Source organism: Neofelis nebulosa, chromosome 7 (genome assembly GCF_028018385.1).
Source record: "Neofelis nebulosa isolate mNeoNeb1 chromosome 7, mNeoNeb1.pri, whole genome shotgun sequence".
NCBI classification, from domain to species: Eukaryota; Metazoa; Chordata; class Mammalia; order Carnivora; family Felidae; genus Neofelis; species Neofelis nebulosa.
In genome coordinates, this window is record NC_080788.1 from 147,355,635 (window position 1) to 147,378,683 (window position 23,049).

Below are 23,049 nucleotides of genomic sequence, written 5' to 3' on the forward strand. Positions count from 1 at the left end.
GCGCGGAGTCCGGCCCGGAGGCACAGAGGGCGCGCTGAAGGCCCCTCCAGAGGGCGTGGGGCGTGTGGCGGGACAGTGAAGCTTCTCAACAGAAGAGTGCTACCTGGGGACACCGTTGAGGTGCCCCAAAGGGAAAAGAGGGCGGGAGGGAGGGGCTTTCTTGTCACTAAGATGAAAAAACCCCAAATGCATGTGATAGCGTGTTACACAGCAACAGATCGCAACCTCGTTCTCAGCCTCCGGCTGAGCCCTGCCTGCCTGCCCCGGCCCCGGCCCCGGCCCCGGCCCCGGCCCCGGCCCCTGCCCCTGCCCCTGCCCCCACCCCGGCCCCACTCAAGAGCAGCTCCCCGCCAGGACGCCGAGGGAACCGGGCCAGCGCGTCACCGCCGGGCGCTTCTGGGGTCCCAGGGGCTGGGCCGAGACAGGTGGCAGCCAGGGACCGCTGGCTGGAGGGACGGAGGGGCCGGGGACAGAGCCCTCCCGGGCCCCCAATTGCACGTGGCTGCAGAAGTCCTCGACCATTTCCTATGTGAGTCTAATTGTTCTGAAGGCCAAGGCCACGTCTGGAGAGCTAGACGAAATAAATTAGAAAGACCCGCAGGACCCCATCCCTCCCAGGCGGGCCGCCCCTCCCGCAGCACGAAGGCCTTCCCACCGCGCTCCGAGGCGGTTCCCCTCGGACACAACACGAACTAGGGATCGGATTGTCCGCGAGGCTTCCTCCCCGTCCCCTGAAGCCGGCGTCGGGAGTCCGCTGCTGGCCTCCTCAGGCCGTGCCGCTGGCGGAGTAGGAGAACTGTGGGAAGTGGGGCCTCCGCTCGCTGTCCTCGCCCTCCACGCTGTCGCCTGTGGGTGGGTGGGCGGCACGCTCAGACCCCAGGGCCGGGATCGCGGCCACCATGCGCTGGGGAAAAGGACCCTCTTGATGCCAGGAACAGGGACGGTGCCCTCCCGCCCCCATCGCCACCCTCCAGAGGGACCTGTCCGGTGAACCCTGTGGGCCTCTCTGCCAGGGGCAGCCGCTAACTTCTTCGGTTTGAAGAGAAGGGAGAAAACAGACTTGGGGGTTGGCGGGGGTGGGGCATCCCTCACCTTGGTCGGGGGGCGTGATGGTGATCATCTGGGCCGTGAACTCCTCATCAAAATACCTGGTGTCCGTCTCTGAGGTGACCTGGGGCTTGAAGGGCGGACTGAGCTGCGGGGGGCAAGGGGGGGGAGAGGCAAGTTACAGACCCCGTTCTGCACTGCCCCCCAGGGGCCGCCCCCAGGAAGGGTTTCGTGTCTCCAGGCAGCGTGAGACCGAGGACGGGGCTGCAGCAAGGAGCCACAGGGGAGGGCGGTGGCCCGGGCCCTGCGGACCTGCCCCCCCACAAGGGCAGGCCGGGCCCTGTTCACAGCAGGCCCCGGCAGGTGACCAGTTCTGCGGGACCCTAGTACCCCCAGGTGGAAGGAGACAAGTCCGGTTTTCTTCTCTTTTTGTAGCTTTCTTCGGACGCGGGAAAGGGGTGAACAAGGACACCATGGAACACCGGTGGGCTCCCAGCCCCAGAGCCCCATCCCCAGGGGCCACACGCACCCCTTCCTGACCATGGCCATGGGGCCCAGCTGCCCGCGGCCCCACTCTGATCGTTCCTGATAGAGGGACAATCCCGGCCCCCCCATCCCTGGAGCCCCCTGGGCCAGCGGGTAGTATTCCCGCGCAGTGGTCCAAAGAGCCCACCGCAGCCCTGGGAGGGAACCCAGGGCGCAGCCAGGCAGCGCCACGTGCCCGTGCCAGCCCCAGCCAGGTGCCCCGGGGCACAAAGTGAACTTGACCTGCCCCCAAACCCAGAGGGCTCCCAGGACCCGCCCTGCCCAACTTCCCACCAGGAGTTGAGGCCAGGCCTTCCTGCGCACGTCCCTGCTGGGGCCTCGCCCTCCAGGCTTCCCACCCGAGCGCGGGGCCTGGCTGGCCTCACGTGCGCTCCAGGCCACAGTGCAGCTGGCTAAGTCAGGCTGCAGAGTGGCCTCCCCGTGACAGAGGACGCACAGGTAACTGTAGGGGGTGTGCATGTGGGAGGAGGGCCCTGCAGGCCAGCACCCCCCTCCCCCCCCCCCGCAGGACACCAGGGCTGGCCCTCATGAGCTAGCAGGGTCTCTGCTCGAGGCAGGGCGTGTGGCCTGTGACGGGCCTACAGGGGGAGGGTGCGATGGAAACCAGCGGGAAGTGTGTTCGGAGACAGGGCGCCCAGCACGCCCTAGCATGGCCTTCTTGAGCCTGCCGGGCCACCCCGCCGGCCTGGGCCAGGGCCCGGCGCTCCCAAGTCCCTGGGGGCGGGGGACAGAGGGATGTGTGCAGGAAGCAGTTGCCTGGCTCCCGGGAGACCTCCCATGTGCCACACAGGCCTGTGTTTCCCCCCAGTTTGCATGCTCAGAGGGTGGGTAGGGCTCTCCCTGCAGCAGGAGAGTCTGAGGTCAGATAACTGGGGGCACTGGGAGAGCAAAGGCCAGCCTTTAGCGGCGGGGCTGGAAAAGGCCTGGTGCCCCCACCTGACGGGGCACCGTGTTCCAGGAGTCCGTGCACACGGCTCCTTCCAGGGGGCCAGGAGGGGGACCTGAACAGCGTTCAGGAGGAAATCCCGCGGCGCAGACCCTGCGCGCCCGGGGAGGGGGCGCGGGGATGGGGGCCGTGCGCCAGGCCCCCACACACCTTCTTCTCGTACACGTCCTGCCACACGATGCTGGCGAAAAAGCGGTGCTGCATGATCTCCTTGGCGTCCTCGGCGCCCCCTCCCAGCCTGCGGAGGAGACTGGTCAGTGCCTCACGCTGCCCGCTGGCACGGGGCCCCTCCTCCTGCTGGGTGAGGCTGGGATGCCTGACTGTACTGGACGCTGGGGTCCCTGGGGGTCGGGGGACAGTACAGGAGGGTCGGCGTGATCCTGGGAGGGGTGGGGGGGGGTGGGGCACAGCGAGTGGGACGGCCTGGTCCCGGGTGGTGGGGGATGGTGGGGGGTGGGGCAGCACGGTCTCAAGGGAGCAGGGAGATCGTGTGAGGGGGACAGCTCGGTCCCGGGGGTGGGCTGGGGGGACAGTGCCAGCTGACGGCGCAGCCCCGGGGCGGTGGGGCCGGAGGAAGAGGGAGGTGCAGCACACCGGGTGGGGTCTTCCTGAGCACGTGTGGAGGCTGCGCGGTCCGGGCGCAGGTGCCCGTCCGGCCCCGGCCAGCCCCGGTGGAGGGCGCCGCAGGTCAGCCACGTGGCCCGGGAGGCGCCCAGCTGCTCCTAGGGGAAGCAGGGGGACGGGGCGGCTCGCCGGCACCCTGCCGGCCCCGGGGCCGGGGGCTCACCTCTGCTTAGGGTCCTTTTTGAGCAGCCCCGACAGCAGGGACTTGGCCTCGGGGCTGAGCGTGCGCGGGAAGCGGAGCTCCTCCATGAGGATGAGCTCGAAGAGCTTCTCGTGGTCCTGGTTGTAGAAGGGCAGGCGGCCGCACAGCATCTCGTACATGACCACGCCCAGCCCCCACCAGTCGACCGCGCGGCCGTAGTCGTTGTCCTCCAGCACCTGGGGGGCGCAGGGCACAGGGTCACGGGCCGCCCAGGGGTCCTGGGTCACCGGGGGGCGGGGGGCGGGGGGCGGGCGCGGCGGGCGCGCACCTCGGGGGCCAGGTACTCGGGCGTCCCACAGAAGGTCTTCATGGTGGCACCGTCCTTGATGCCCTCCTTGCACAGGCCGAAGTCGGTGATCTTGATGTGCCCGTCCTTGTCCAGCATGAGGTTCTCCAGCTGCGGGGTGGCCTCCGGGTCAGCGCCAGCCCTGCCCCCACCGCGGCCCCGCCTGCTCACACCCACCCACCTTGAGGTCACGGTAGACCACGTTCTTCTCGGAGTGCAGGTAGTCCAGGGCGGACACGATCTCGGCGCCGTAGAAGCGCGCACGGTCCTCGGGGAAGACCCGCTCCCGGGACAGGTGGAAGAAGAGCTGGGGGACGAGGGCCGCAGTCAGGGTCCCAGAGCGAGACCGCAGCGCTCGGGGCCGGGGGTGGGGGGCACCGTCCACGGGGCAAGACCCCGACACACGGCGGGGGGGGGGGCTGGGGGGGTGGATACCGTCCACGGGGCAAGACCCCGACACACGGCGGGGGGGGGGGGGGGGGTTGGCATCATCCACGGGGCAAGACCCCGACACACGGCGGGGGGGGGGGGTTGGCATCGTCCACGGGGCAAGACCCCGACACACGGAGGGGGGGTGGTGCTGGGACTGGGGGGAGGCAGGGCATCGTCCCTGTGCCGGGGAACGTGGCCCAAGGCTCACGGAAGGCCGGCCTACCTCGCCCCCGTTGGCATACTCCATGACGAAGCAGAGACGGTCGTGGGTCTGGAAGGAGTACTTCAGGGCCTACGGGGAAGGCAGAGCTGGTACCGTGGCCCTGCGGGACCCCTGACGCCCACCAGCCGTGCTTGAAGAAGGCGCGGGCTCCGGGTCGGATCTCGGGCAGGGTAGGGGCCAGCAGGTTCCGGTGCACATGTGGAGGCCTCCCTACAGGGCCGTGGAGCTCCAGGCCACGAACATGGGAAGCAGGACGGTGGCGGAGAGGCTCCTCCCCACCACCCTGGCACCCCCTTCCTGCCTTGCTTATTTTTTTTTAATTTTTTTAATGTTTTTTAACATATTTTTGAGACAGAGAGAGACAGAGCATGAGCAGGGGAGGGGCAGAGAGAGGGAGACACAGAAGCCGAAGCAGGCTCCAGGCTCCGAGCCATCAGCACAGAGCCCAATGCGGGGCTCGAACCCACAAACCATGATATCATGACCTGAGCCGAAGTCAGACGCCAAACTGACTGAGCCACCCAGGCGCCCCTCCTGCCTTGCTTTAAAAGGAAAGGCCTGGAGGACCAAGTCTTCCCCACGAGGGACAGACCCTGGGTCTCACCCGGCGGCCAGGGATGAGCCCCGTTCACAGGAAACACAGGCCAGGAGACCAGCTCCAGACCTTGTGCCACGAGGCCACTGTCCCCAACTCTCCAGGTCCCAAGCCCTATCCCGTGGGGAGCCGCGGGAGGGGAGCCAGTGTGCGTGGCCTAAGTTCCGTCACCTGTGACAAGGGGCGTGTGGGGGGCGGGGGAGGGCAGGGCACAAAGCCTGGGGAAGAGGAAGAGCGGCGAGCGAGACGAGGTAAGACCCCCACAGGGGCCGGCCGGTCACGCCTCGCAAGGAAACGTTTGAAGGAGCACGAACTGGAGGGAAGGGGCTTCTCTGCTTTGCCGCCGCTTTGGGTCAGGCAGCGCCTGGGCTGGGGACGCCGTGCTGGGCGGAAGGTGACCGGGCCTGGGGGGGTCCCCAGACGAGCCCGAGTGGTGCCTGGCCTGGTCCTGACCCCCCAGGTGAACGGCAGCCTGTCCGTCCACTGCACTGCTGACCAGCTCGCCCACACCTTCCTGGGTGGCTCGGCCAGGAAACAACTTCTAATTCATTCTCGATGCTCTCTAAGAGCTTCCATACACCCCTCCTGGGCCAAGAACCTCCCTGGGGGACAGAGACCCTCCTGACCAGAGCCTCAAAGGGGAAACAGCTAGAAGGTTGTGTGCAGGAGGGTCAGCATGCAGGGGTGGGGGGGGGGGGGGGGGGGTTGGGCCCTCCCGGGGCCTCAGGCAGAGCAGAGGGAAGACAGGGTCACCCACCCTGTTGTGCACAGCAGGGGCAGCAAACAGCACCTCCCCCTCCCCGCCCCCCCCGCCCCCACGGGCCTGAATCCTGAAGCACAGAAGCCCGGGGTCTGTGGGGAGAAAGGTACGAGGGTCCCTCAGGCCGGGGGCGGGGGACTTCACGCAGACAGCTCGCGCCTCCGGGACTCACCGTCAGGAAAGGGTGCCGAGAGTTCTGGAGAACGCGGTTCTCTGTGAGCGTGTGGGCCACCTCATCCTGGAAGACAGGGCCAGGTGAGCCGCCCGCCCGCCGCCCGCCGCCCGCCCCCAGGCCACCCGGCCCTGCGCCCTACCTTGGCCACGATGACCTCCTTCTTGAGGATCTTCATGGCGTAGTAGCGACCCGTGGCCTTCTCCTTCACCAGGATCACCTTCCCGAACGTGCCTTTCCCCAGCAGCTTCAGGTACTCAAACTCGTTCATGGTCTGCGGGGCGGCGGGCCGGTGCCCGGGGTCAGGGGCCGCATGGGGGCCCGGCCCTCCGGGGGTCCTGCGTCCCTGCCCCTCACCGTCCCCCACCGTGCTGCCCGTGGGGGGGGTGGGTGCCTCACCACGCGGTGCTTGGGCTTGGCCAGGGACACCTCCATCTCCTCGGCCCCCGAGTTGTCGCTGGGCGAGCCCGACCGGAAGTCCATCATTTCCTCCTCCTGCCTCTTGAGCCCGTCGGCCACCGTCTGGATGGCGGTGGTCCACTCCTCCCTGCAGGGCGGCCGGGTGAGGCCCCGTGCTCCAGGCCCAGATGCTGGGGGACACCGAGGCCTGGCCCCCCGCAGGCTGGCGCATCCACCCCACCAGGGGCCTGAGGAGGGCACGGGAGCGCTGGGGAGCAAGGCCCCCCCCGCCCCCCCCCGCCCCCCCCCGCGTGTCCGTCCCGCACCGCTCCTCGGGGGTCTCCACGTGGAAGGTGCGCTCGATGACCGTGGTCCACTGCAGGCAGCGGATGATGAAGGTGTTGGGCCTGGGCCGCTCCGTCTTCATCAGCTGACACTCTGGGGGCGGGGCTGGCACGTGAGTGTCCCTCTGCACACCCCCCGCCCCACACAGCCCCCCTGCCCCGCCCCCCCAGGCCCTCCCCCCCCCCGCACCGGGTCCTGGGAAGTCCCGTCCCATCCCCGCTCCATGCTCTGGCTTCCCTGACCGCAAAACGGAGCCGGGACCCCTGTCCCAGCCCAGACGCCGTGCTCCGGCCGGGAGACGCGCCCCTGCAGGGCGGGCTGAGGCTGGGTCTCCTCAGCCCCGGGCCGTCTCCCCTGGCCATTTGGTCGCTGAGCCTGTGTGGCGCGCCAGGACACCACTCGACTGGACAGAGGGTGGGGAGTATGTCCCCGGGAGGGCAGGCAGCTGGCCTCGGAGCAGGAACCTCCCGCCATTTCCCAGCCATGACTGCCAGCCCCCTGCCCCTCCAAGCGGGGCCAACCCCAGGGCAGAGGCTGGTGCCGACTCACCCTTCAGGGGCCGCCTGTCCCGGCAGATGACCCTCCCTGGAGGCTGCTCGGACCGTACCCAGCCACCCGACAGTGGCGACACCCCACCACCACCCCCCAGAGGGATCCCGGACGCACACCGGGAGCACCCACACACTGGGAGCACCCAGACCTACACCTGGGGCATGCGCGCACCGGGAGCAGAGGGGCTGTGGGGATGCACCAACCCCCCAGAGGGGTGGGAACCAGTAGGGGGTGCTGAGAGATCCCAGGCCATGCCAGCTCAGTCTGTGGGAGTGGAGATGGGTTTCGGGGCCTGCGAAGGGGCTTCCGACATTCCGGTGCCTGTGCCCCGGCAGCCTCGAGGGCCCCTGGTTGGGCTCAGCAGAGTGTAAGCAAGAGGTAAACCAGGGCCGGGTGCCAGGAGGGGCTTGGGGCCAGCCTCGTGGGGACGGTGGCCTGTGTTGACACAGGGGTGGGGGCTGGAAAATCCCGTGGCGGTCTCCTCGGTGCTGACACCCACCCCCCACTCGCCCATCGGAGACCACCGGTCTCCCCAGCCCCGGAACCCCTCCCCAAGGATGAGCCCCTGTCCCGTGCGGCTCTGCTCCTTGGCTGGCGCTCCAGCTGGACCGCGGCCCGGTTTCGAGGCCCGAGTACCTCCCGCTCTGCTCAGGCAGCCCTCTGGAGGGTGCCTACCTCCTGTGCGCCTCTGCAGAGTCCCCCTCAATCCCCCCACGCTCCGCCTGTACAGAACATTCCTGGGGGCCCCTCATGCCCCTGCCAGCACGGTGGCACCCGGCCCCACCCCAGCCAGGCCTCCTTCCTGAAGCCCCACCTGGCCCCAAACAAGGAGGCGCTGGGGGGAGCCCAGAGGCACTGCAGTAAGGTCCCCTGCATGGCCACCAGGCTGCAGGGGACAGCGGCGCCTGTCTCCCTGGTCTCCCTTCACCCCAGGGCTCCTACTCTCACAGCTGCTTTGTGGAGCCTGAGGATGGAGAGGCGGGACTCACCGGACCCAGGTCGTGGTAAAGCCCCCCTGGGAGACCCCCAGGCTGGAGGACGGAAAGGCAGCGACTGCCCGACAGAAGCCCTGGGGGTGGGGTGTGCTGGCCATGCCCCTTGTCCCTGCAGCACAGGGCCGGGCACCCCGGAAGGTGGGCAGGACAGCCAAGGTGCCAGAACACCCCCTCCCCCCCGCCATACCCACAGGCGCGGAAGCCACGAGTCCCTCCCCATCAGCCTGTGCTTCCTCCTCCTGAGACCCCAGAACCTGCACCAGGTGACGTGGGGTAGCCCCAGGCTCCCAGGCTGAATGAAGACAGAGCCGGCCAGAGACGGGGTGTATGAAGAAGCCCGGGGGAGGGGGGCAGACCCCTCGGTGGGCACTGCACTCAGTACCCCTGATGGCGTCCCAAGAGGAACCCAGGAGGTCGGCCGGTTGATGAGCCCATCCCTCATTTCCCAGCCCCCCACCCGGCCTGGGTCCTGGGTTGGCCCCAAGGCAGAGCCAGGTTCCGGGGTGGAAACAGAGACCCCACAGGAAGGCCTGCCTGGCTCAGCAGCCCCTCTCCAGGCCCGGGTCTCCCCCTCACAGGTGCGGGATGAGGCCGCGGCCACACGGTTCGAAGAGGTCCCGGTTCGTCCAGCTCTGCCGGACGCCGCAGCCGGCTGTGCTGTGCCTGCCGACCCCACCCCTGCTGAGGGTGGAAGGAAACCACTGCGGGGCCCAGGCCTCTGAGGGCTCTTCCTAGGGGTGACAGAGGCTCCCGGAAGCTAAGGGTCCCCGCCCAGAGGCTTTGTGGAGAGACCCTGGTGAGCGCCAGCTGGCCTCCAGCCAGCCGGCTGTCCCGGGCGGGGGCTCTGTCCCCCAGAGCCAGAGTGCCCCAAACAGGTCTGGGGTCTCCAGCCTTGGGCCTCCGCACGAAGACCTCCCGGCAGCCGGAAGCATCCACTAACCAGTTCCCAAGGCGATGCAAAGCCAGCACCGCCCAGCCTGGCCCCTGGCAGCTGCTGGTCCCAAACGCAGAGGCCCAGGGGACCCGAGCCTGGGGGCTGCTGGGCACTGTTCCGCCCTCCCCGGTTCCACCCCAGGGTGGCCGCGGGCACACTCACGCGCCACAGAGAAGTTGTTGAGCGGGGACTCTCTCTGCTCCACGTCCTGTGGCCGCTCCTTGTAGCCGATGAAGGTGCCGTCGTTCTTGAGGAGGAAGTACCGGGGCCGCCAGGTCTTGATGTATTCCCCTGCGGACGTGTGCTCGGTGAGGGCCGAGGCCGCCGGGCCCCGTCCCCAGGCCCCCCGGGTGCCCCGTCCCTGTGGCAGGCTCGCAGCTGGTTGTGCCAGAACAGGTGCACCCGGGACGCCGTGACTCGGGGACATGACCGAGAGCCGGCCCCCATGTCGGAAAGGGAACCTGGACGTGGGGGAAGGGGCACAGCTAACGAGAGGCCGGCCCGATCCAGGGGGCCTTTCTGGAGGAGGCGCCGCCAGGCCAGGAGGTCCCCAGCACACACAGCTACAGCCACCCACCAGCACTTCAGGGCTAAGAGCTCCCCCCACCCGCTTGGTCCCGCCAGGTGTCGGCCACACTGTTACTGCCATCACAACGGCAAGTGGACCGCCCGCCAGAGCCGGCCCCTCCCTGGCCCACAGGAAGGAGCCTGGCACCCAGCATTCAGGGGACAGCAAGTAGGACCAAGGGCCCTTATGCAGCACGGCCCCCGCAGCCCCTCACCGCCCACGTGACCACGTGCCCTGCCCAGGGGCCCAGAGCACAGTCTTGGGCACCACGGGGAAGCCGGACCCAGGAGGCGTCCGTGCGGTCGGCAGGCTGAGACCCGCCACCCTCGACCGCGTCCCACCCGTGGGCCACCCAGGTGCTCCGGGAAGTTTCCCCCCAAGCTTTGCCACATCAGCCATAAGCAGGCAACCGCACTTAAGAGCCAAAGCAGATGTCCTCTGTGCCATTCCAGCGACTGTCATTTTTCATTCTGACACCCAGAAAAAAGAGCGTTTCATTTACATTTTGCCGAGCAAGGAGTTTGAACGACGATAGAAAACTTACTAATTAGACAATGGCTTTGTCAGAAGGGCCACTAGGCAGCAGGTGGGGAGGGGGCTGGGGTCCCCAAGCTCTGGGCCCCACCCAGGACCCGGCAGCTCCCAGTGTGCTCCTCCCCCATCCCCGCTGCCCAGCCTCCAGGCCAGGGGCCTCCGGGTGTGACCCAGCCCTCTCTCCGCTGCACACGACGGGGGGCGGGGCGTCACCTCCAGGCCCGCCCCCACCGTCAGGGCGAGGACCCCCGTGAGGGCCAGCGGCCCGCCCTCTGCCCCAACCGCATCCGGTTCTGCGGAGCCCCCGCCTGGGGCCGTGGAAGGCTGGGGTCGTCCCCCTTCGGACCCGCTGCTTCCGACCGACCGCTGGGGACCCCGCCCGCCCACGCGGCTCCGCCGGGCCTCCCGCCGGGGCAGCGGGTGGGCACGAGCAGACGGGGCGCCGGGGGCTGTGCGCAGCCCCCCACCCGCGCCGTCCCGGGCCGCTCGCTCCCACCCGCCTGCGCGCCAGGCTGGAGCTGTCGGCCCCTGATGGAGTGTCGCTCATCCCGCCAGCTGCCGCTCCCCGGGACGCTAACTGAGCGGGGAGAGTGATGAGCGCCTCGCCCGCGCAGCCCCGAAAATCCATCTTGATTCACCAACTGCTGCCAGCCCCCACCGCGCCCGGCCCCGCACCCTGTGCACGCGGTCGGCACGTGCACACCTGCTCGGCAGCGCCCACACGCCAGGCTGGGCCTCAGTTTCCCCGCCGGGCCGCAGGATTCCCAAAACAGGGGGTGCCACCGGGACTCACCCTGGCCACCTGACCCTGCACCTGGTCCACTCCGGGCCCAGGAAGGTTCTACGATCCAGCCCTGGGGCGCGGGGCGGGGGGGCGGGGGGGTGGGGCGGCAAGGGAGCGGCCCTGGCGGGGAAGAGGCTGAGGGACAGGCCCCCAGTCTGCATGAGCCCTGGGCAGGGGCCCGGGAGAACAGGCAGTGGTTCCACTGGACCCTCCAGCAGCCCCCTGACCCAGGGCGCTGAAGCGGGGGCCACGGTCGGCCCCCAGCTGCTCCCCTGCCGCGCCCCACGTGGCTGAGCCCTAGAGCCACAGGACACATGGGTGGGACGGGAGGGCCAGGGAAGGCGGCTTCGCTTGGCCCCTCGCCTGGGCAGCCCTGCCCACAGAGCCCTTGGGGAGGCAGGGGAGGCTGGGGCCAAGGCTCTGAGACACAGGGACCCTTCTCTGCCCGGCCGCGTGCAGCCAGGCGGCCACCTGGGGGCCGAGGCAGTGCTGACTTCGTCCTGGGCTGTGGCCTGCATCCGAGTGAGTTCAGCCCACACAGGATTCGGGCCAGACGACCGGCCCAGGCAGATGGGGGGCCGGAGCCCTGCTCACTCCCGAGGAGGCTGGGGTGACACAGGATGTAACGAAGGGGGAACACAGCCACCCCCGTCCTCAGCCACAGGACTAGGGCCACGGGGGCTGGGGTGGGGACAGACACTCGCCGGCTGCTGCTGGCGGTGGGAACCTAGGAGCCTTCACTCCGGGCACAGGCACGGGCGGGTGACGAACAGGGAGGCCTGAGTCTGCCCTTCAGGTCACTGCTCCCTAAATGGGGGTCCCCACCACTGCCCCAGGGACAAATGCCTGCCCACAGCCAGGGTGACCTCCGGGAAGCCGTGCAGTGCACCGCTGGTCCCTGCCACTCACGGCCACAGCCCGGGTCTCCCGGAGGGGCTCCCCACCCACCCACCCCACTACAGGCAGACACTTGACCAAGGCCCACGTGGGGCGTCCTCACAGTCCTGGGGGCCAGCCTCAGGGTCCCCTCCGCACAGCTGGGCAGCCTGGCCATGAGGGCCCCCACCCCTGCAGCCAGAAAACAGGAGCCATGGCAAAATTGGGAGGCAGGTGGGACGGGCAGGGTTCTCTCAGAAGCCCAGCTCTGGGCTGGGGTGGGGGAGAGACCCACACTGGCCCTCAGAGACCCTGCCCCGCCTGCCACCAGAGAAGGGGACCCATGCTCCCCCCAGCCCTTCACTCGCGGCCGGTCCACCCCCAGGGAGGGCCCTAGGCATCCTGGCTGGGGTGGTGGGCGGAGGGGGACACGCAGTCTCAGCCAGGTTCCCCCCACCTCCTCCTGCGCCTCTAAGCGACCCTCAGCTCCTGGCACCGGCCGCCGTGGTGTCCCCGTGCCTCCTCCACTAGGAGGGCCCTTCTAATAGCCCTGCTCATCTTGGGGCTGGCTCATCTCCAGGAAGATGCCGGAAGCTCCTGACCTCCTGTAGCCCAAGTCACCCCACCGGGGCCGTACCGCCAGGAGCTGGAGACGAGATGGGTAGAGGCTGAGGGCCTGTCCCCTCCGTGCTTCCCGGCTGTGGGTCCTGAGCCACGTCACGATCGGGGCGCCCCAGGCAGCGGACCTGGGGGCTGGGACCCACGCTGTGGGCACGCGGGGAGTCACGGCGCAGCCCGGGCCTGGCGCCCCGGAGCTCCCCCCGCCCCACCGTGCTGCCAGGCCCCGGCCCACTCAGCCACCACGCCCGAGCCCCGCGAACCTTCCCTCCAAGCCTCCGGTTCTCGGGGAAACTGCCGGATAAACACTTTGCTGCGGGGGCGGCGGCGGCTGGCAGGGCGCCAGGCGGCACCGGGCTGCTTCTCCACACCAAAGCGAGCCCCAGCAGGCCCGGGGAGCGGGCGCCAGCTGACAGCGGCGACCGTGCGGTCCCCTGCCGCCAGCACATCCATCGCAGGCCGACAGCTGCCGGGCGTCCATTTACCTTCTCCAGCACAGTGAGCAAACAGCCCTGCTGACGGCGGCCCATCCGTCGCCGCCCACCGGGAAGGGGGCAGGCAGCGGGCGGGCACCCGGCGTGGGTCATCTGGCGGGGGGGCCGGCCTGCCAGGCCTCTGCCTGTGCACAAGCTGCGGTCCCTGCGTCCCTGTCCCACCAGCAGGATGCTAGGCCACAGGCTGACCCTGAGGGTCCGGGAGCCCCCAGGAAGGAGCGCCAGGGCCGGGCAGTGTCACACCCTCGCTCAGGCGGGGCTGCGGGGCACCGACCTGCTTCCTGAGACTGAGCCTTGCCCAGCATTCACGGGGTCCGGCCAGGGGCACGGCTGAATGAGAGGAGGCATCCGCCCCCCGCCCAGCAGAGGGGTGACACGTGGAGGGCAGACGCTCCCCCCCCCCCCATGGCCCCTGAGCCTCGCCGGGCCCTCCCCCACGATCCCACCCAGCCCTCCCAGAAGGCCCACCTGGCAGGCAGGGAGGGCAGGGAGTGACGTGCCCGCTAGCTCCCAGGGCACCCGAGGCCCGAGGAAGGTCACAGACGGTGAACGGAGACCCCGGTCCTGCGGCCCAGGCTAGGCTCGCTGCATGACACCTGCCGACCTCCCCACAGGTCTCTGGTTCTGCCATCAAGCAGGCAGGTCCCAAAGTCACGGCCCAGTGCACACAGGTCGACTCAGAACACGGGGGACGGTGCCGGGGGCTGCTCGGGCCCTGCCTGCCGCGTCAATACAGCGCCCGGGACGGCGCCCCTCACCGACCAGCACATCCCACCCCACCCCAGGTGCAGCCGCCTGCCGACCATCTCAGCCCAGACGTCCTCGTCCTTGCAAACCCCACCTCCTCCTGGGCACCGAGCACCCACCCCCACGCAGGCCAGAGGGGCCACCCCTTAGTCCCAGCTTGCCCGCCACACGTCCCAGCTCCCCCTGGGACGTCTCCACGTGGCTTAGTCCCCACGACCCCTGCCCTGGTCCCGGGGCCCCCTGCCCACACCCACTGTCTCGCTTCTGGTCTCCTGTCCCAGGCAGCCCAGAGACCCCTGGGTGCTTATTCAGCGCCCCCAGATAAGGCCACAGCCCCACTGCCCAGGCGCCATCTGCCATGGCCCTGCTCACTCCCGGCTCCAGCCTGGGGCTGCGTGGGCCTCCCCACCGCCTGTTCTCAGTCTCCCTCCACGAGCCGGCGGCTGGTCACCTGCCTCACCTGCCCGCTCCGTCCGACGTGCGCCTGGCCTCACCACAGTGGGGTTCGGGGAGGCTGGGCTTCAGAGACCTGGTTGGGTGAGGGTGAGGGGGCAGCCACAGCCCCGCCTCCACGAACAAGCATCCCAGGGGGCTGGACGGTCCAGGGGGCAGCCCCCCACCCATCAGTCCACCAGCTTCACTCCTATCTGCTGGCACCTTGGGCCGCAGGCCTGGGGAGACAGGCCTGCGGTCTTGGGGCCCACCTGGGGATCTGTGGACCCGAATCCAGAGCCCGGAGATCTAGGTCAAGCACCCGGGGTTATCAGAAGGAACCCCTCCCAAACCCGGCCGTCGACTGCAACACCCCCGAAATACGGGTCTAGTATTTCTTATGGTTAAAGAAACACACCTGAAGGCAGGAGAGAGGAGGCGAGGGCTCGGCCAGGCAGGGCTCCCGGGTCTGGCCCGTGGCTCACCCGACCGGCCCACCCCAGCCTGGAACCCCAGGAACCTCTGCCGGCCTGTCCGGGGCCAGATCTGGCCGGGGGGCCTGCCCAGGGGGCCGCCAAGCAGGGACCGGGCACGTCGAGTGGGCAGGAACAGTGGGCATGTGCCCACCGTGGGGTGGCCCTGGGGAGCAGGCACGGAGCCACAGCCACGGGCTCCAGTTACGGGAGGGCCCGCGGGGAGGGTGCTGGCCCTGAGCCCGGCTGGGTGTGCCTGGGCAGGAGGGACGCCAGCAGTGGCCGGGCCAGCTCCCACCCCGCGCCAGCCCACAGCACTTCTAGGAACCCGGCCTGATGCAACCGAGCCTGGCCTCTGCGGAGAGCCACTGGCCGGTGGGGGTCTGGGCAGGGGGCTCGGGACCCTCTCCCCTGCACAACGTGCTACCCAGGGCCGGCTGGAGGGAGCAGAGCCTACCCTGTGGCCCCTCACCCCTCCCCGGCTCGTGACTCCCACGTCCTCCGCCCCTGCCCGGCGCCTGGCTCACCATGGGACAGCCATCCGCTGGGGCCACCAGCAAGGGCCAAGGGACCCAGGGCCAGGAGGGCAGTGACCCCTCACCCCCCACGCATCGCCCCAGCTTCCTCTTCTGCTGTTTGTTCTACAGGGAGAACCCAACACGCTCACAAAACAGGAAACAGCCCCACCGATGGCGGCCACGGCCACACGCCAGGCCCAGCGGCCCTGGAGCACACTTCGGGGCCCTCCCTCCTAGGCACCTGCCCTCGCCCCCAGGCCCGGCCACCCTGCCCTGACCTGTCCCAGGGGCAGTTCCGGACCCTCACAGACACAAGGCATTGCGCGGTCGGCCTCGCGGACCAAGGGGCTGCTGGGACGGAAGCCATAGCCACATCGGTGTGACCTGTACAGGAACTGGGGCCGCCCTTCACCTGACGGCCAGGGAAACTGAGGCCCAGGAGGCCCAGGGCAGCCCTGCCCTCTAGCCCGAGGCACAGGGTAAGGGGAGCGACACCCACCGTTGGCGGTCCTCCTGAGCCCCTTGCCCTGGTGGCACCCGTGCGCAGGCAACAGTACGGGGCCTTCACAGGAAACCCCAGAGGTCTGCGCTCAGAAGTGCGTTCAGCAGGCCCACAGGCCGGTCCTCTGGTGTCTGCCTAGCAAAGCCGCTGCCTCCTTCAAAGGGGAGCCCCCCCAGGGGCACCCCAGGACCAGCGATGGCGTAGGGGACTGTGTCAGCAAGGGGAAACCATGGTCTCCTCATCAGAGCCACACGTGAGACACGGGGAACGGCCATGGCCACGGTGGGAGACAGGACCTAGTTGCCACCGAGGGAGAGGAGGTGGGAGAAACCACCGGCCCAGGAGCCCACCTCCACCAGGACGCCTCGGACCACCTCGGCCTGGAAACAGGGCCGGATCCCTGCTGGGAAAGGGCTCAGGGCTGGGGCACAACAGGGCGGGAGACGGGCAGGGACCAGACCTGCCAAGCTCCGCGAACTCGGGGCCGCGGCCGGCACCATCCCTGGGGGCGAGAGGGCAGGGAGACACGACCGCACCCCGTGCGCTGGGCACATGTGCTCGCAGACCTCAGGGCCGGCTCTCCTCATCCCACCCCTCCACCCCCGGGGGCCAGGCTGTGCTCCGCTGAGGACTGCCGAGCACGCTTCTGGGCCAGACCCTCCCGGCCAGGAACCGGCCTGCGCGAGCAGAAGGGTCCCCAGGGCCGCCCACCCCGGCCCAGAGCCCCCTCCTGCCTCCGTGGCCCAGCTCCTCACTGCCTTCCTCCCCTCTCCTGGTCCAGCTGGCCTGCCTGTGGGTCAGGGACACCCAGGAAAACAACCACAAGCCTGGCCGGGTGGACAGAGCCCACAGCTTGGGCTCCAAGAGTGAGGCCACCGGGCAGGGATGTCCCAAAACAGCTGCACAGACAGGCCGTGGCCTCAGCACAGAGCGGTCTGAAGACAAAACCAGAGGCCACAGGCCAAGCTCAGCCAGACCTACATCCTGGAGCAGGCCTCGTTTTCAAAAACCGTCAGCCTTTAAGAATCAAGAGAGTGTACAAGTTTTTGAGCGGTGCTGAGCCCGGCTCCAGCCATCAGCGCTGGGGGCTCGTGGGCTCAGCTGCCCACTGCTTGGGGGCTCCACCTAGAGCTGGGGTGTCTGCTTATCTCTCGGGCTGTCCGCACGTCCAGATGTCCGGCTCTCGGTCGGGAAGCCACCCGTTTCTGGGGCCGCCCGTCTGCCCACCATCCCTGCCGGCCCAGCCTGCCTCCCAGCCACCCTCTGAGCTGTCAGCAGCTTGAACTCAGTCTCCCGGGGACGGGCTCCCCACTGGACACACTGGGACCCTGAGGCCTGGAGGGCTCGCCTGGACCCCAGAACAGGTCAGCGCAGGGCTGGAACTCAAACCCGGGCATCCCCACGCAGGCTGGACTCCCCACTGTCCTCTGTGGCTTCTCTGCCCAGAGTACACAGTATGAGGACACCCAGGAAACAGCCCAGAGGTCACTCCCCCCAGCAGGATGCCCACCTCCCGGAGGGAGCACGGACCCTCTCTCCCAGTGAGGCTGCTGAGGCTGGCTGTGCCCAGACTGGGGGCCCCCTAGAGTCCACCGGGCCGTTCCCTGCCCCCCCCCCCCCCGGCCCGATACCGCAACCTCCCGCCCCTTCAGAAGGCACGTGCCCTGAGGGGCAACCTGAAATTCACCCAGGGGTCAGAGAGGCGCCCCTGCTCCAGCCCGGCTGGGGGACGTCCCAGCAACAGGGCCAGGAGTATCTTAATCTAACAGTCAGTCAACAACTGTTCGCTGCTGGTTCAGGTAGGGGACCGTGTTCCCATGCTGCGGCCAGGCGCGGAGGAAAGAAAGGCCGGTGAAGGGTGAAGGACAGGGCTGTCAGGTGAGGCAGACGGAGCCCGGCCTGGTGACGGGGCTCCAGGCACAGGACACAGGGAGCAGGCCGGGGATGGCAGCAGGTGAGCACTGGGGGCGGGGACGGAGAAGGCAGGTGCGTGCGGGGGGTTCTTGGGAGAAGCCAGGCGGAAGGGCTCCCCACGGACCACGGGGCCCCGGGGGCCTCCTTGCCTCCGTCTCGAGGCCCAGGGTGCCGTCCTCCCCGCAGCCACCAAAGCCAGCCCTGACAGCACACGGCTGACCACATCCTGGACCCTGTGCTTCGAGCCCCTCCGCAGCCCCTGACCCCCGTTCTCTGCTGCTCCAGGCCCCACTGCTTCCCAGCCTGCTCTCCTGGGGGCTCCCGCGCATCCCACGAAACCCAGCCTGCGGCCGGTCGCCTTAGCATACCTCCCCGTCTGCTCCCCATGTCCGAGGCTCCCCCTGCCAACAGCCTGTGGGATCCTGGGGTGGGGAGGGGGAACCCTCACGCCATCGGCCGGAGGGCACCCGTGAGGGGAGGCTAACCAGCTAGCGGGGATCACCAAAGCCTTGGGAAGGAACAAGTCTAGAGGAAGAGGAAGGGGGCGGCTGCTAATCCCCGCCCTGGGGCAGGAGGGAGTGACTTCCCGGGGGACACCTAAACATGAAGCCTGTCCACGCCCCACGCCCCACCCCCGAGTCACCGAGGGCTGCGGGGCAGGGGGCTGCGGGGCGAGGGGCCAAGGCCACACGTCCCGTCACACCGGGACCCGCCAAGCCCCTCCCTGGGCGCAGGGCCCTGAGCACGCGGACAGCAGAGGCTGGACGGGCGCTGGGCTCGGACGGCTCACAGGTCCAGCCCAAACACACCGGGGCCGGGCCCCTGGTTGGTGCGGAGCCCCCCCATCCCCCACCCCCACCCCACCCCACAGCCCAGGCCTGAGGCGGGCACTGGGCCAGGCCAAGTAACACTGCCCTGCCCTCAGGAGCCCTCGGGCAGCGCCCCGGGCCGCCAGCGAGCCAGGCCTTGGACGGGCCCCAGTGTCCTCACTGCCTTCCAGGAAAGCAGGGAGGGAGGCGGCGGTGCCTCTCCCGCCTGAGGGACCCAGCCAGGCAGCCACCGTGCTGGCCGGCCCACACGGGCTCCACGCCACCCGAGGGACCCCTGCCCCAGGCCCAGCCCCCGAGGGCACTGACCTCTCTTGTGCAGCCAACCCTCCTTCACGATGGCCACGTCGTTCATGGTGCCCTGATCCGGTAGGGCTGGGCCAGCCGGGGTGCCGCTCACCGTCCCGTCTCAGCAGGGTCTCCCCGAGCCCAGCCAGTGCACCCAGCCTCTGGAAGAGTCAAAGGGAAGTGTGTGAGGTTGTGTCCGGCCCGGGCCCACTCCTCCAACCCCACAGTGAGGCCAGGGAGCCCGCCGCACCTAGGGTCCCAGTCGGGGCCCACCCTCCCATGTGGCCTGCCCCCCCTCATGGCCTTCTGAGCCACTGCCGCATCCCCCCACCCCCACCCCCCGGGCGCATGGTTCTGCCACGACACCAGACAGGCGCCCAGTCCCCTGGGGCCGGGCCTCCCCTCCGCCTGGGCTGCAATCCCCCTGGTACCTGAGCCCAGGCCCTCGGAGCTTGATGCCCCGGCCTACACCCCGGCCCCCAAAAGGCACTCCTGGCATACTCCAGCCTCCCTAAGCTGCCAACCCAGCAGAGGCCACCTCCTCCAGGCAGGCCCTCTGACTGCTCTGCTCTAAGCTGCTTGGCCTCCCCAAGCCCCTGGCGAGGGTGCCCCTGTTCCCACCCATAGGGCCCCCCGGGCTCCTCCTTCTTGCCCCAGCCTAGGAGAGAAAAGAAATTCAAGTGTGAAGAAAGTAGGGCCAGGAGACCAGGCGGCTGGCGCAAATGAGAACCCAGAGCCCTCCGAGGCGACATAAGAAAAACCTCCCCTCAAGAAACCCCAGGCCCTTCTAAACCACAGCACCCCTGCTGGTCTGAATCTGGTTCATTCATTCGGCCAACATGTACTAGGCATCCCTGGTTTTGCCAGGCTCGGCGCTGGGGACAAAGAGAGGTTCAGATGGGTCCTGTCTGTGAGAAGCACCCAGTCCAGGGTGGTTACAGACCCATAATTACAGCATTCAGGAGGTAACAGACGGGGGTGCCTGCACAAACGCAGAGGCCCTGGCGCCCGCAGTGGCCACGAGCAGCCTTCTCTTGGACATACTTCGGCCACTGAACCCGAGCGACCATCCCCATCACTCCCGGCTGGACGAGCTCCTAGGCATCCCTCAAAACCCAGCTCACACATCATTCTGGGAAAGAGCAGTCTTCCCATGAGCAGTCCTGGGCTAGCCCTCCAGAGGGCAGGCCCAGAGACACTCCTCTCTGGGACCCCCAGGCCAGGAAGACCCCTGAGGACCTCTGGAATGGAGCCCAGCATGGGTTCACCTACAGCTGCATAGACATTCTCCCTCGACCTTACTGGCCTCCTGAGGCAGGGGACTGGGACCCAGAGGAGGTTGCCTGGCACTGACAGTCTCAGGCTAAATTTAGAAGAACCGGAAGACCCCCCTGCCTGCGTCTAATGCCAGGCCAGGGAAGACACACGGTGCCCAACGTGCGCAACAGGGCACCGGCAGCGACAGGAAGCAAGACTGAAGATACCTCCAAGGACAGGGTTCTGAGCCCCTGCACAGCACTCCTGACGGGGGGGGGGGGGGGGGGGGACCCCCTCTGGTGACACAAGTGGGTGTGGCCTGGAGGCAGAGGGCTGGACCCAAAGACCTCTGGATGTCCCCCGCCCCCACCCTGGCCTAATCAGGGCCTGCTGCTGACAGAGTCAGACAGCTGTCGAGCCCCGTGTGTAAAAATATATCTGTGCACACACAGGGGCTGTGCATCTGCACGGAAACGTACACACCAAGCCGGCGCCTGGGCTGTCTCCGGGTGCAGGGCCGTTTCCCACCGGGCCGTGAGCGCCTTTACCGTAAAAGTGTGTCACTGCTGGTATTATTTAAGTCACAACTAACCAAAACATTGCCGTGCTCTTAAAGGGCCCCCTCACTCTCTCTCCAAACACCGGTCTATGAACTGCACGTTCAGTTGGGGGAGGCAGAACCAAGCCCCACGGGTGCACCCCGCCCTGCACTCGGGCCAGGGGCTCAGAGCAGTCAAGGCTAGCGGGCAGCCGGGCTGCGGGGCCCTGTGGTGACCTGCCCACCAAGTCGGTCCTCAGAGGAACCCGGCCTGCTCACCGACCACTTCACCAGCTACCCCACCTTCCCCCAATCTGGGGGCCCAGCCCCAGGCGCCCACCGGGGCCCCGGCCAGGGAGGGTGGGCAGCACCTCCAAAGCCCACCCAGGTCAGAAAGCAGTTGCGGGGCCCAGGAGGGCCGGCCCGGGCACCTCGCCATCGCGTACAACTTTTCGTCTCGGGGCAAACGAGGTCTCCTTCCCAAGGCCCACCCACAAACTTGAAGGAGGGCTGGAGCGAGCCTTTCCGAGCGGCCCCTGAGGACCTCCTGGGCACCGCGGCCGGCCGGCCGGCCTCGCCTCCCCTCCCCGCGCGCCGGCCCCGGCCCCGGCCGCTTCCCCAAGGTCATGAGGGAGGCCGGGGCCGCGGCCCGCACCCCCGCCGCCGCCGCCGCCGCCGCCGCCGCCGCCGCCGGCCGGGCCCGCGCCCTCCCCGCCCAGGCCGCGCTCGGCCACTTCCTGCTCCGCTCCTCCACCCCGGCCGCGCGCGGCCCGCGCCCCGGGCCCCGCCGGCCGGGAACAAAGCGCCGGGCCGCGGGAGGAAATCCGGGCCCCGGCGGCGGGCGGCGCGCGCGCGGGGCGGGGGGCGGGGGGACTCACCGGGCGCCGCGTCCGGGCCGAGCGCGGGCCTAGCCGGGCCGGGGCCTCCGGCGCCCGCCGCTCGGCATCCCCGCGCGCGCGCCGGGCGGGGCCGGGCTGGAGGCGGCGGCGGGCGGGCGCTGCTGGGCGGGCCTCGTGCGCCGCCGGGCCCGGAGCTCGTGGCGGCCGCCGGCTCGCGTCCTCCGGCTGCGCTGCTGCGCTGGCTGCGCTGGGCCGGCCGCCCGCCCGCCGCGCTCGGTCCCGCCGCCGCCGCCGCCGCCGCCGCCGCCGCCGCCGGCCCGCCCTCTCCCCGCCCCGCGCCGCCCCGCCCGGCCGCCCGCCCACATCCGCCTCCGCCGCCCGGGGCGCCCCCGGCGCGGCCGGGGGACGAGGGCGCGGCGCCGGGAGCGCGCGGCGCGGGGCGGGCCGCCCACTGTCCCCCGGCCGCGTGCTCCCCGGCCTCGGTTTCCCGGCGAGTCCGGCGCGCCCTCGCTTCCCGGCCCGGTTCCACCCCGAGCGCGCGGGGAGGGCCGGTCCGGGACGAACCCCGCGCTTCTGCCTCCGTGGCGTGGGGGCGGGGCAGGTTAGTGTCCCTTTCAAAACGTGCCCCCAGCCCCCCCACCCCCACCCCTGGTGGGCAGCTCCGAGCTGGGGGCCGGGGAGGGAGCAGCCCGGGTGACCCTAAAAGGCGTGATCCGAGGAGCCTGGCAAGCTAGCGGTCCCCTGCAGGTGGGGGCGGGGCGCTGCTTGCGGGAGGCTGGTGGGGGTCAGCTTTGAGGGGTCCTGGAGGGCAGGCTGGAAGGCAGACAGGAGAGGGAAGGCTAGGGAGACAGGGGTCATCGATCCCTGTGCCGGAGGACTCCCTTGGCCCCCCGCAGGGCCCTCCATTGCTGGAGAGGGGGCTCACTAGGGCCTTGACCGGAATGCAGACAGACACTGACGGCTTGGCTACAAAAGCAGGCGGGAGACTTCCCAGGGCCACAGAGGGAGACCACGGCGCCAGGGACCCGTGGAGGGGCATCCACCTGGCGGGAGCCGCCTGCCCTGAGCCGGACACAGACGCCCAGAGTGGGGGGCTGGGTGGGGGTCAGACTCCAGAGAAGGGCTGTCACAGCAGAGCGGCCCGGGCCCTCCCTGCTGTCCCAATCAATGGGTCCTAGGCTCCCACAGTCCACTGGGGACTCCCCCCACCCCCGACCCCGCCCACCTACAGATTCCTGGGATACTGCAGAGGACTTCCAACCCCTGACCCCTCCCTGGGCCCTGTGCTCAGCTAGAGCCACAAGTTTCTCCAACAGCTGCCCCTCCCCCCACCCCGAGGTCTCCAAGTTGATAGGAACCCTTTGGCAAAAGGGAGACTCTAGTGAGCTTCCCTCCTGGAGTTGGTATGTATTTTGTGGGGGAGGGGGGCATTTTTGTTCTTCATCCAGGGTCAGGGTTCAGCCTGGGAGGTATAGCCGCTTTACCCGGGTCAGAGGCAGGTGCAGCCCAGCCGAACGTCCAGCAAAGCGTCTACACCCAAAACGGGGGGCTCCTGCCGGACTTCTTGGGGCTGAGGCAGAGACTTATACTCCTCAGGGAAGGACTGTCCCTGATCAGGGGATACTCGCACCTCGGGGAGATGACTGCCGGACCCTGGCCTCTCCCCGCTGCCCCTGTGCCCCTCTCCCCGACCCAGCCCAGCACTCCGGCTCTCACTGAAAACCCCCAGGTGGGGCCTTGCCTCCAGGGGGCCGAGTGAGAGGCCTGGACCAGTCTTCCATG

General features: G+C 69.3%; 1 protein-coding gene across 1 annotated transcript; it reads right to left on the reverse strand.

Annotated features, from left to right (window-relative positions):
- Positions 1-528: 528 nt before the first annotated feature.
- On the reverse strand, positions 529-21,445 carry AKT1 (AKT serine/threonine kinase 1). The gene is made up of 14 exons (XM_058740466.1): positions 21,307-21,445; positions 18,655-18,794; positions 9,221-9,349; positions 6,559-6,670; positions 6,233-6,380; positions 5,976-6,107; positions 5,834-5,899; positions 4,307-4,375; positions 3,833-3,958; positions 3,634-3,762; positions 3,327-3,541; positions 2,690-2,777; positions 1,093-1,195; positions 529-846 (listed from the first exon to the last, which is right to left on the reverse strand). Exons 2-14 carry the CDS (start codon positions 18,698-18,700, stop codon positions 767-769), a joined length of 1,443 nt encoding a protein of 480 aa, XP_058596449.1. The 5' UTR covers positions 18,701-18,794; positions 21,307-21,445; the 3' UTR covers positions 529-766.
- Positions 21,446-23,049: the final 1,604 nt, after the last annotated feature.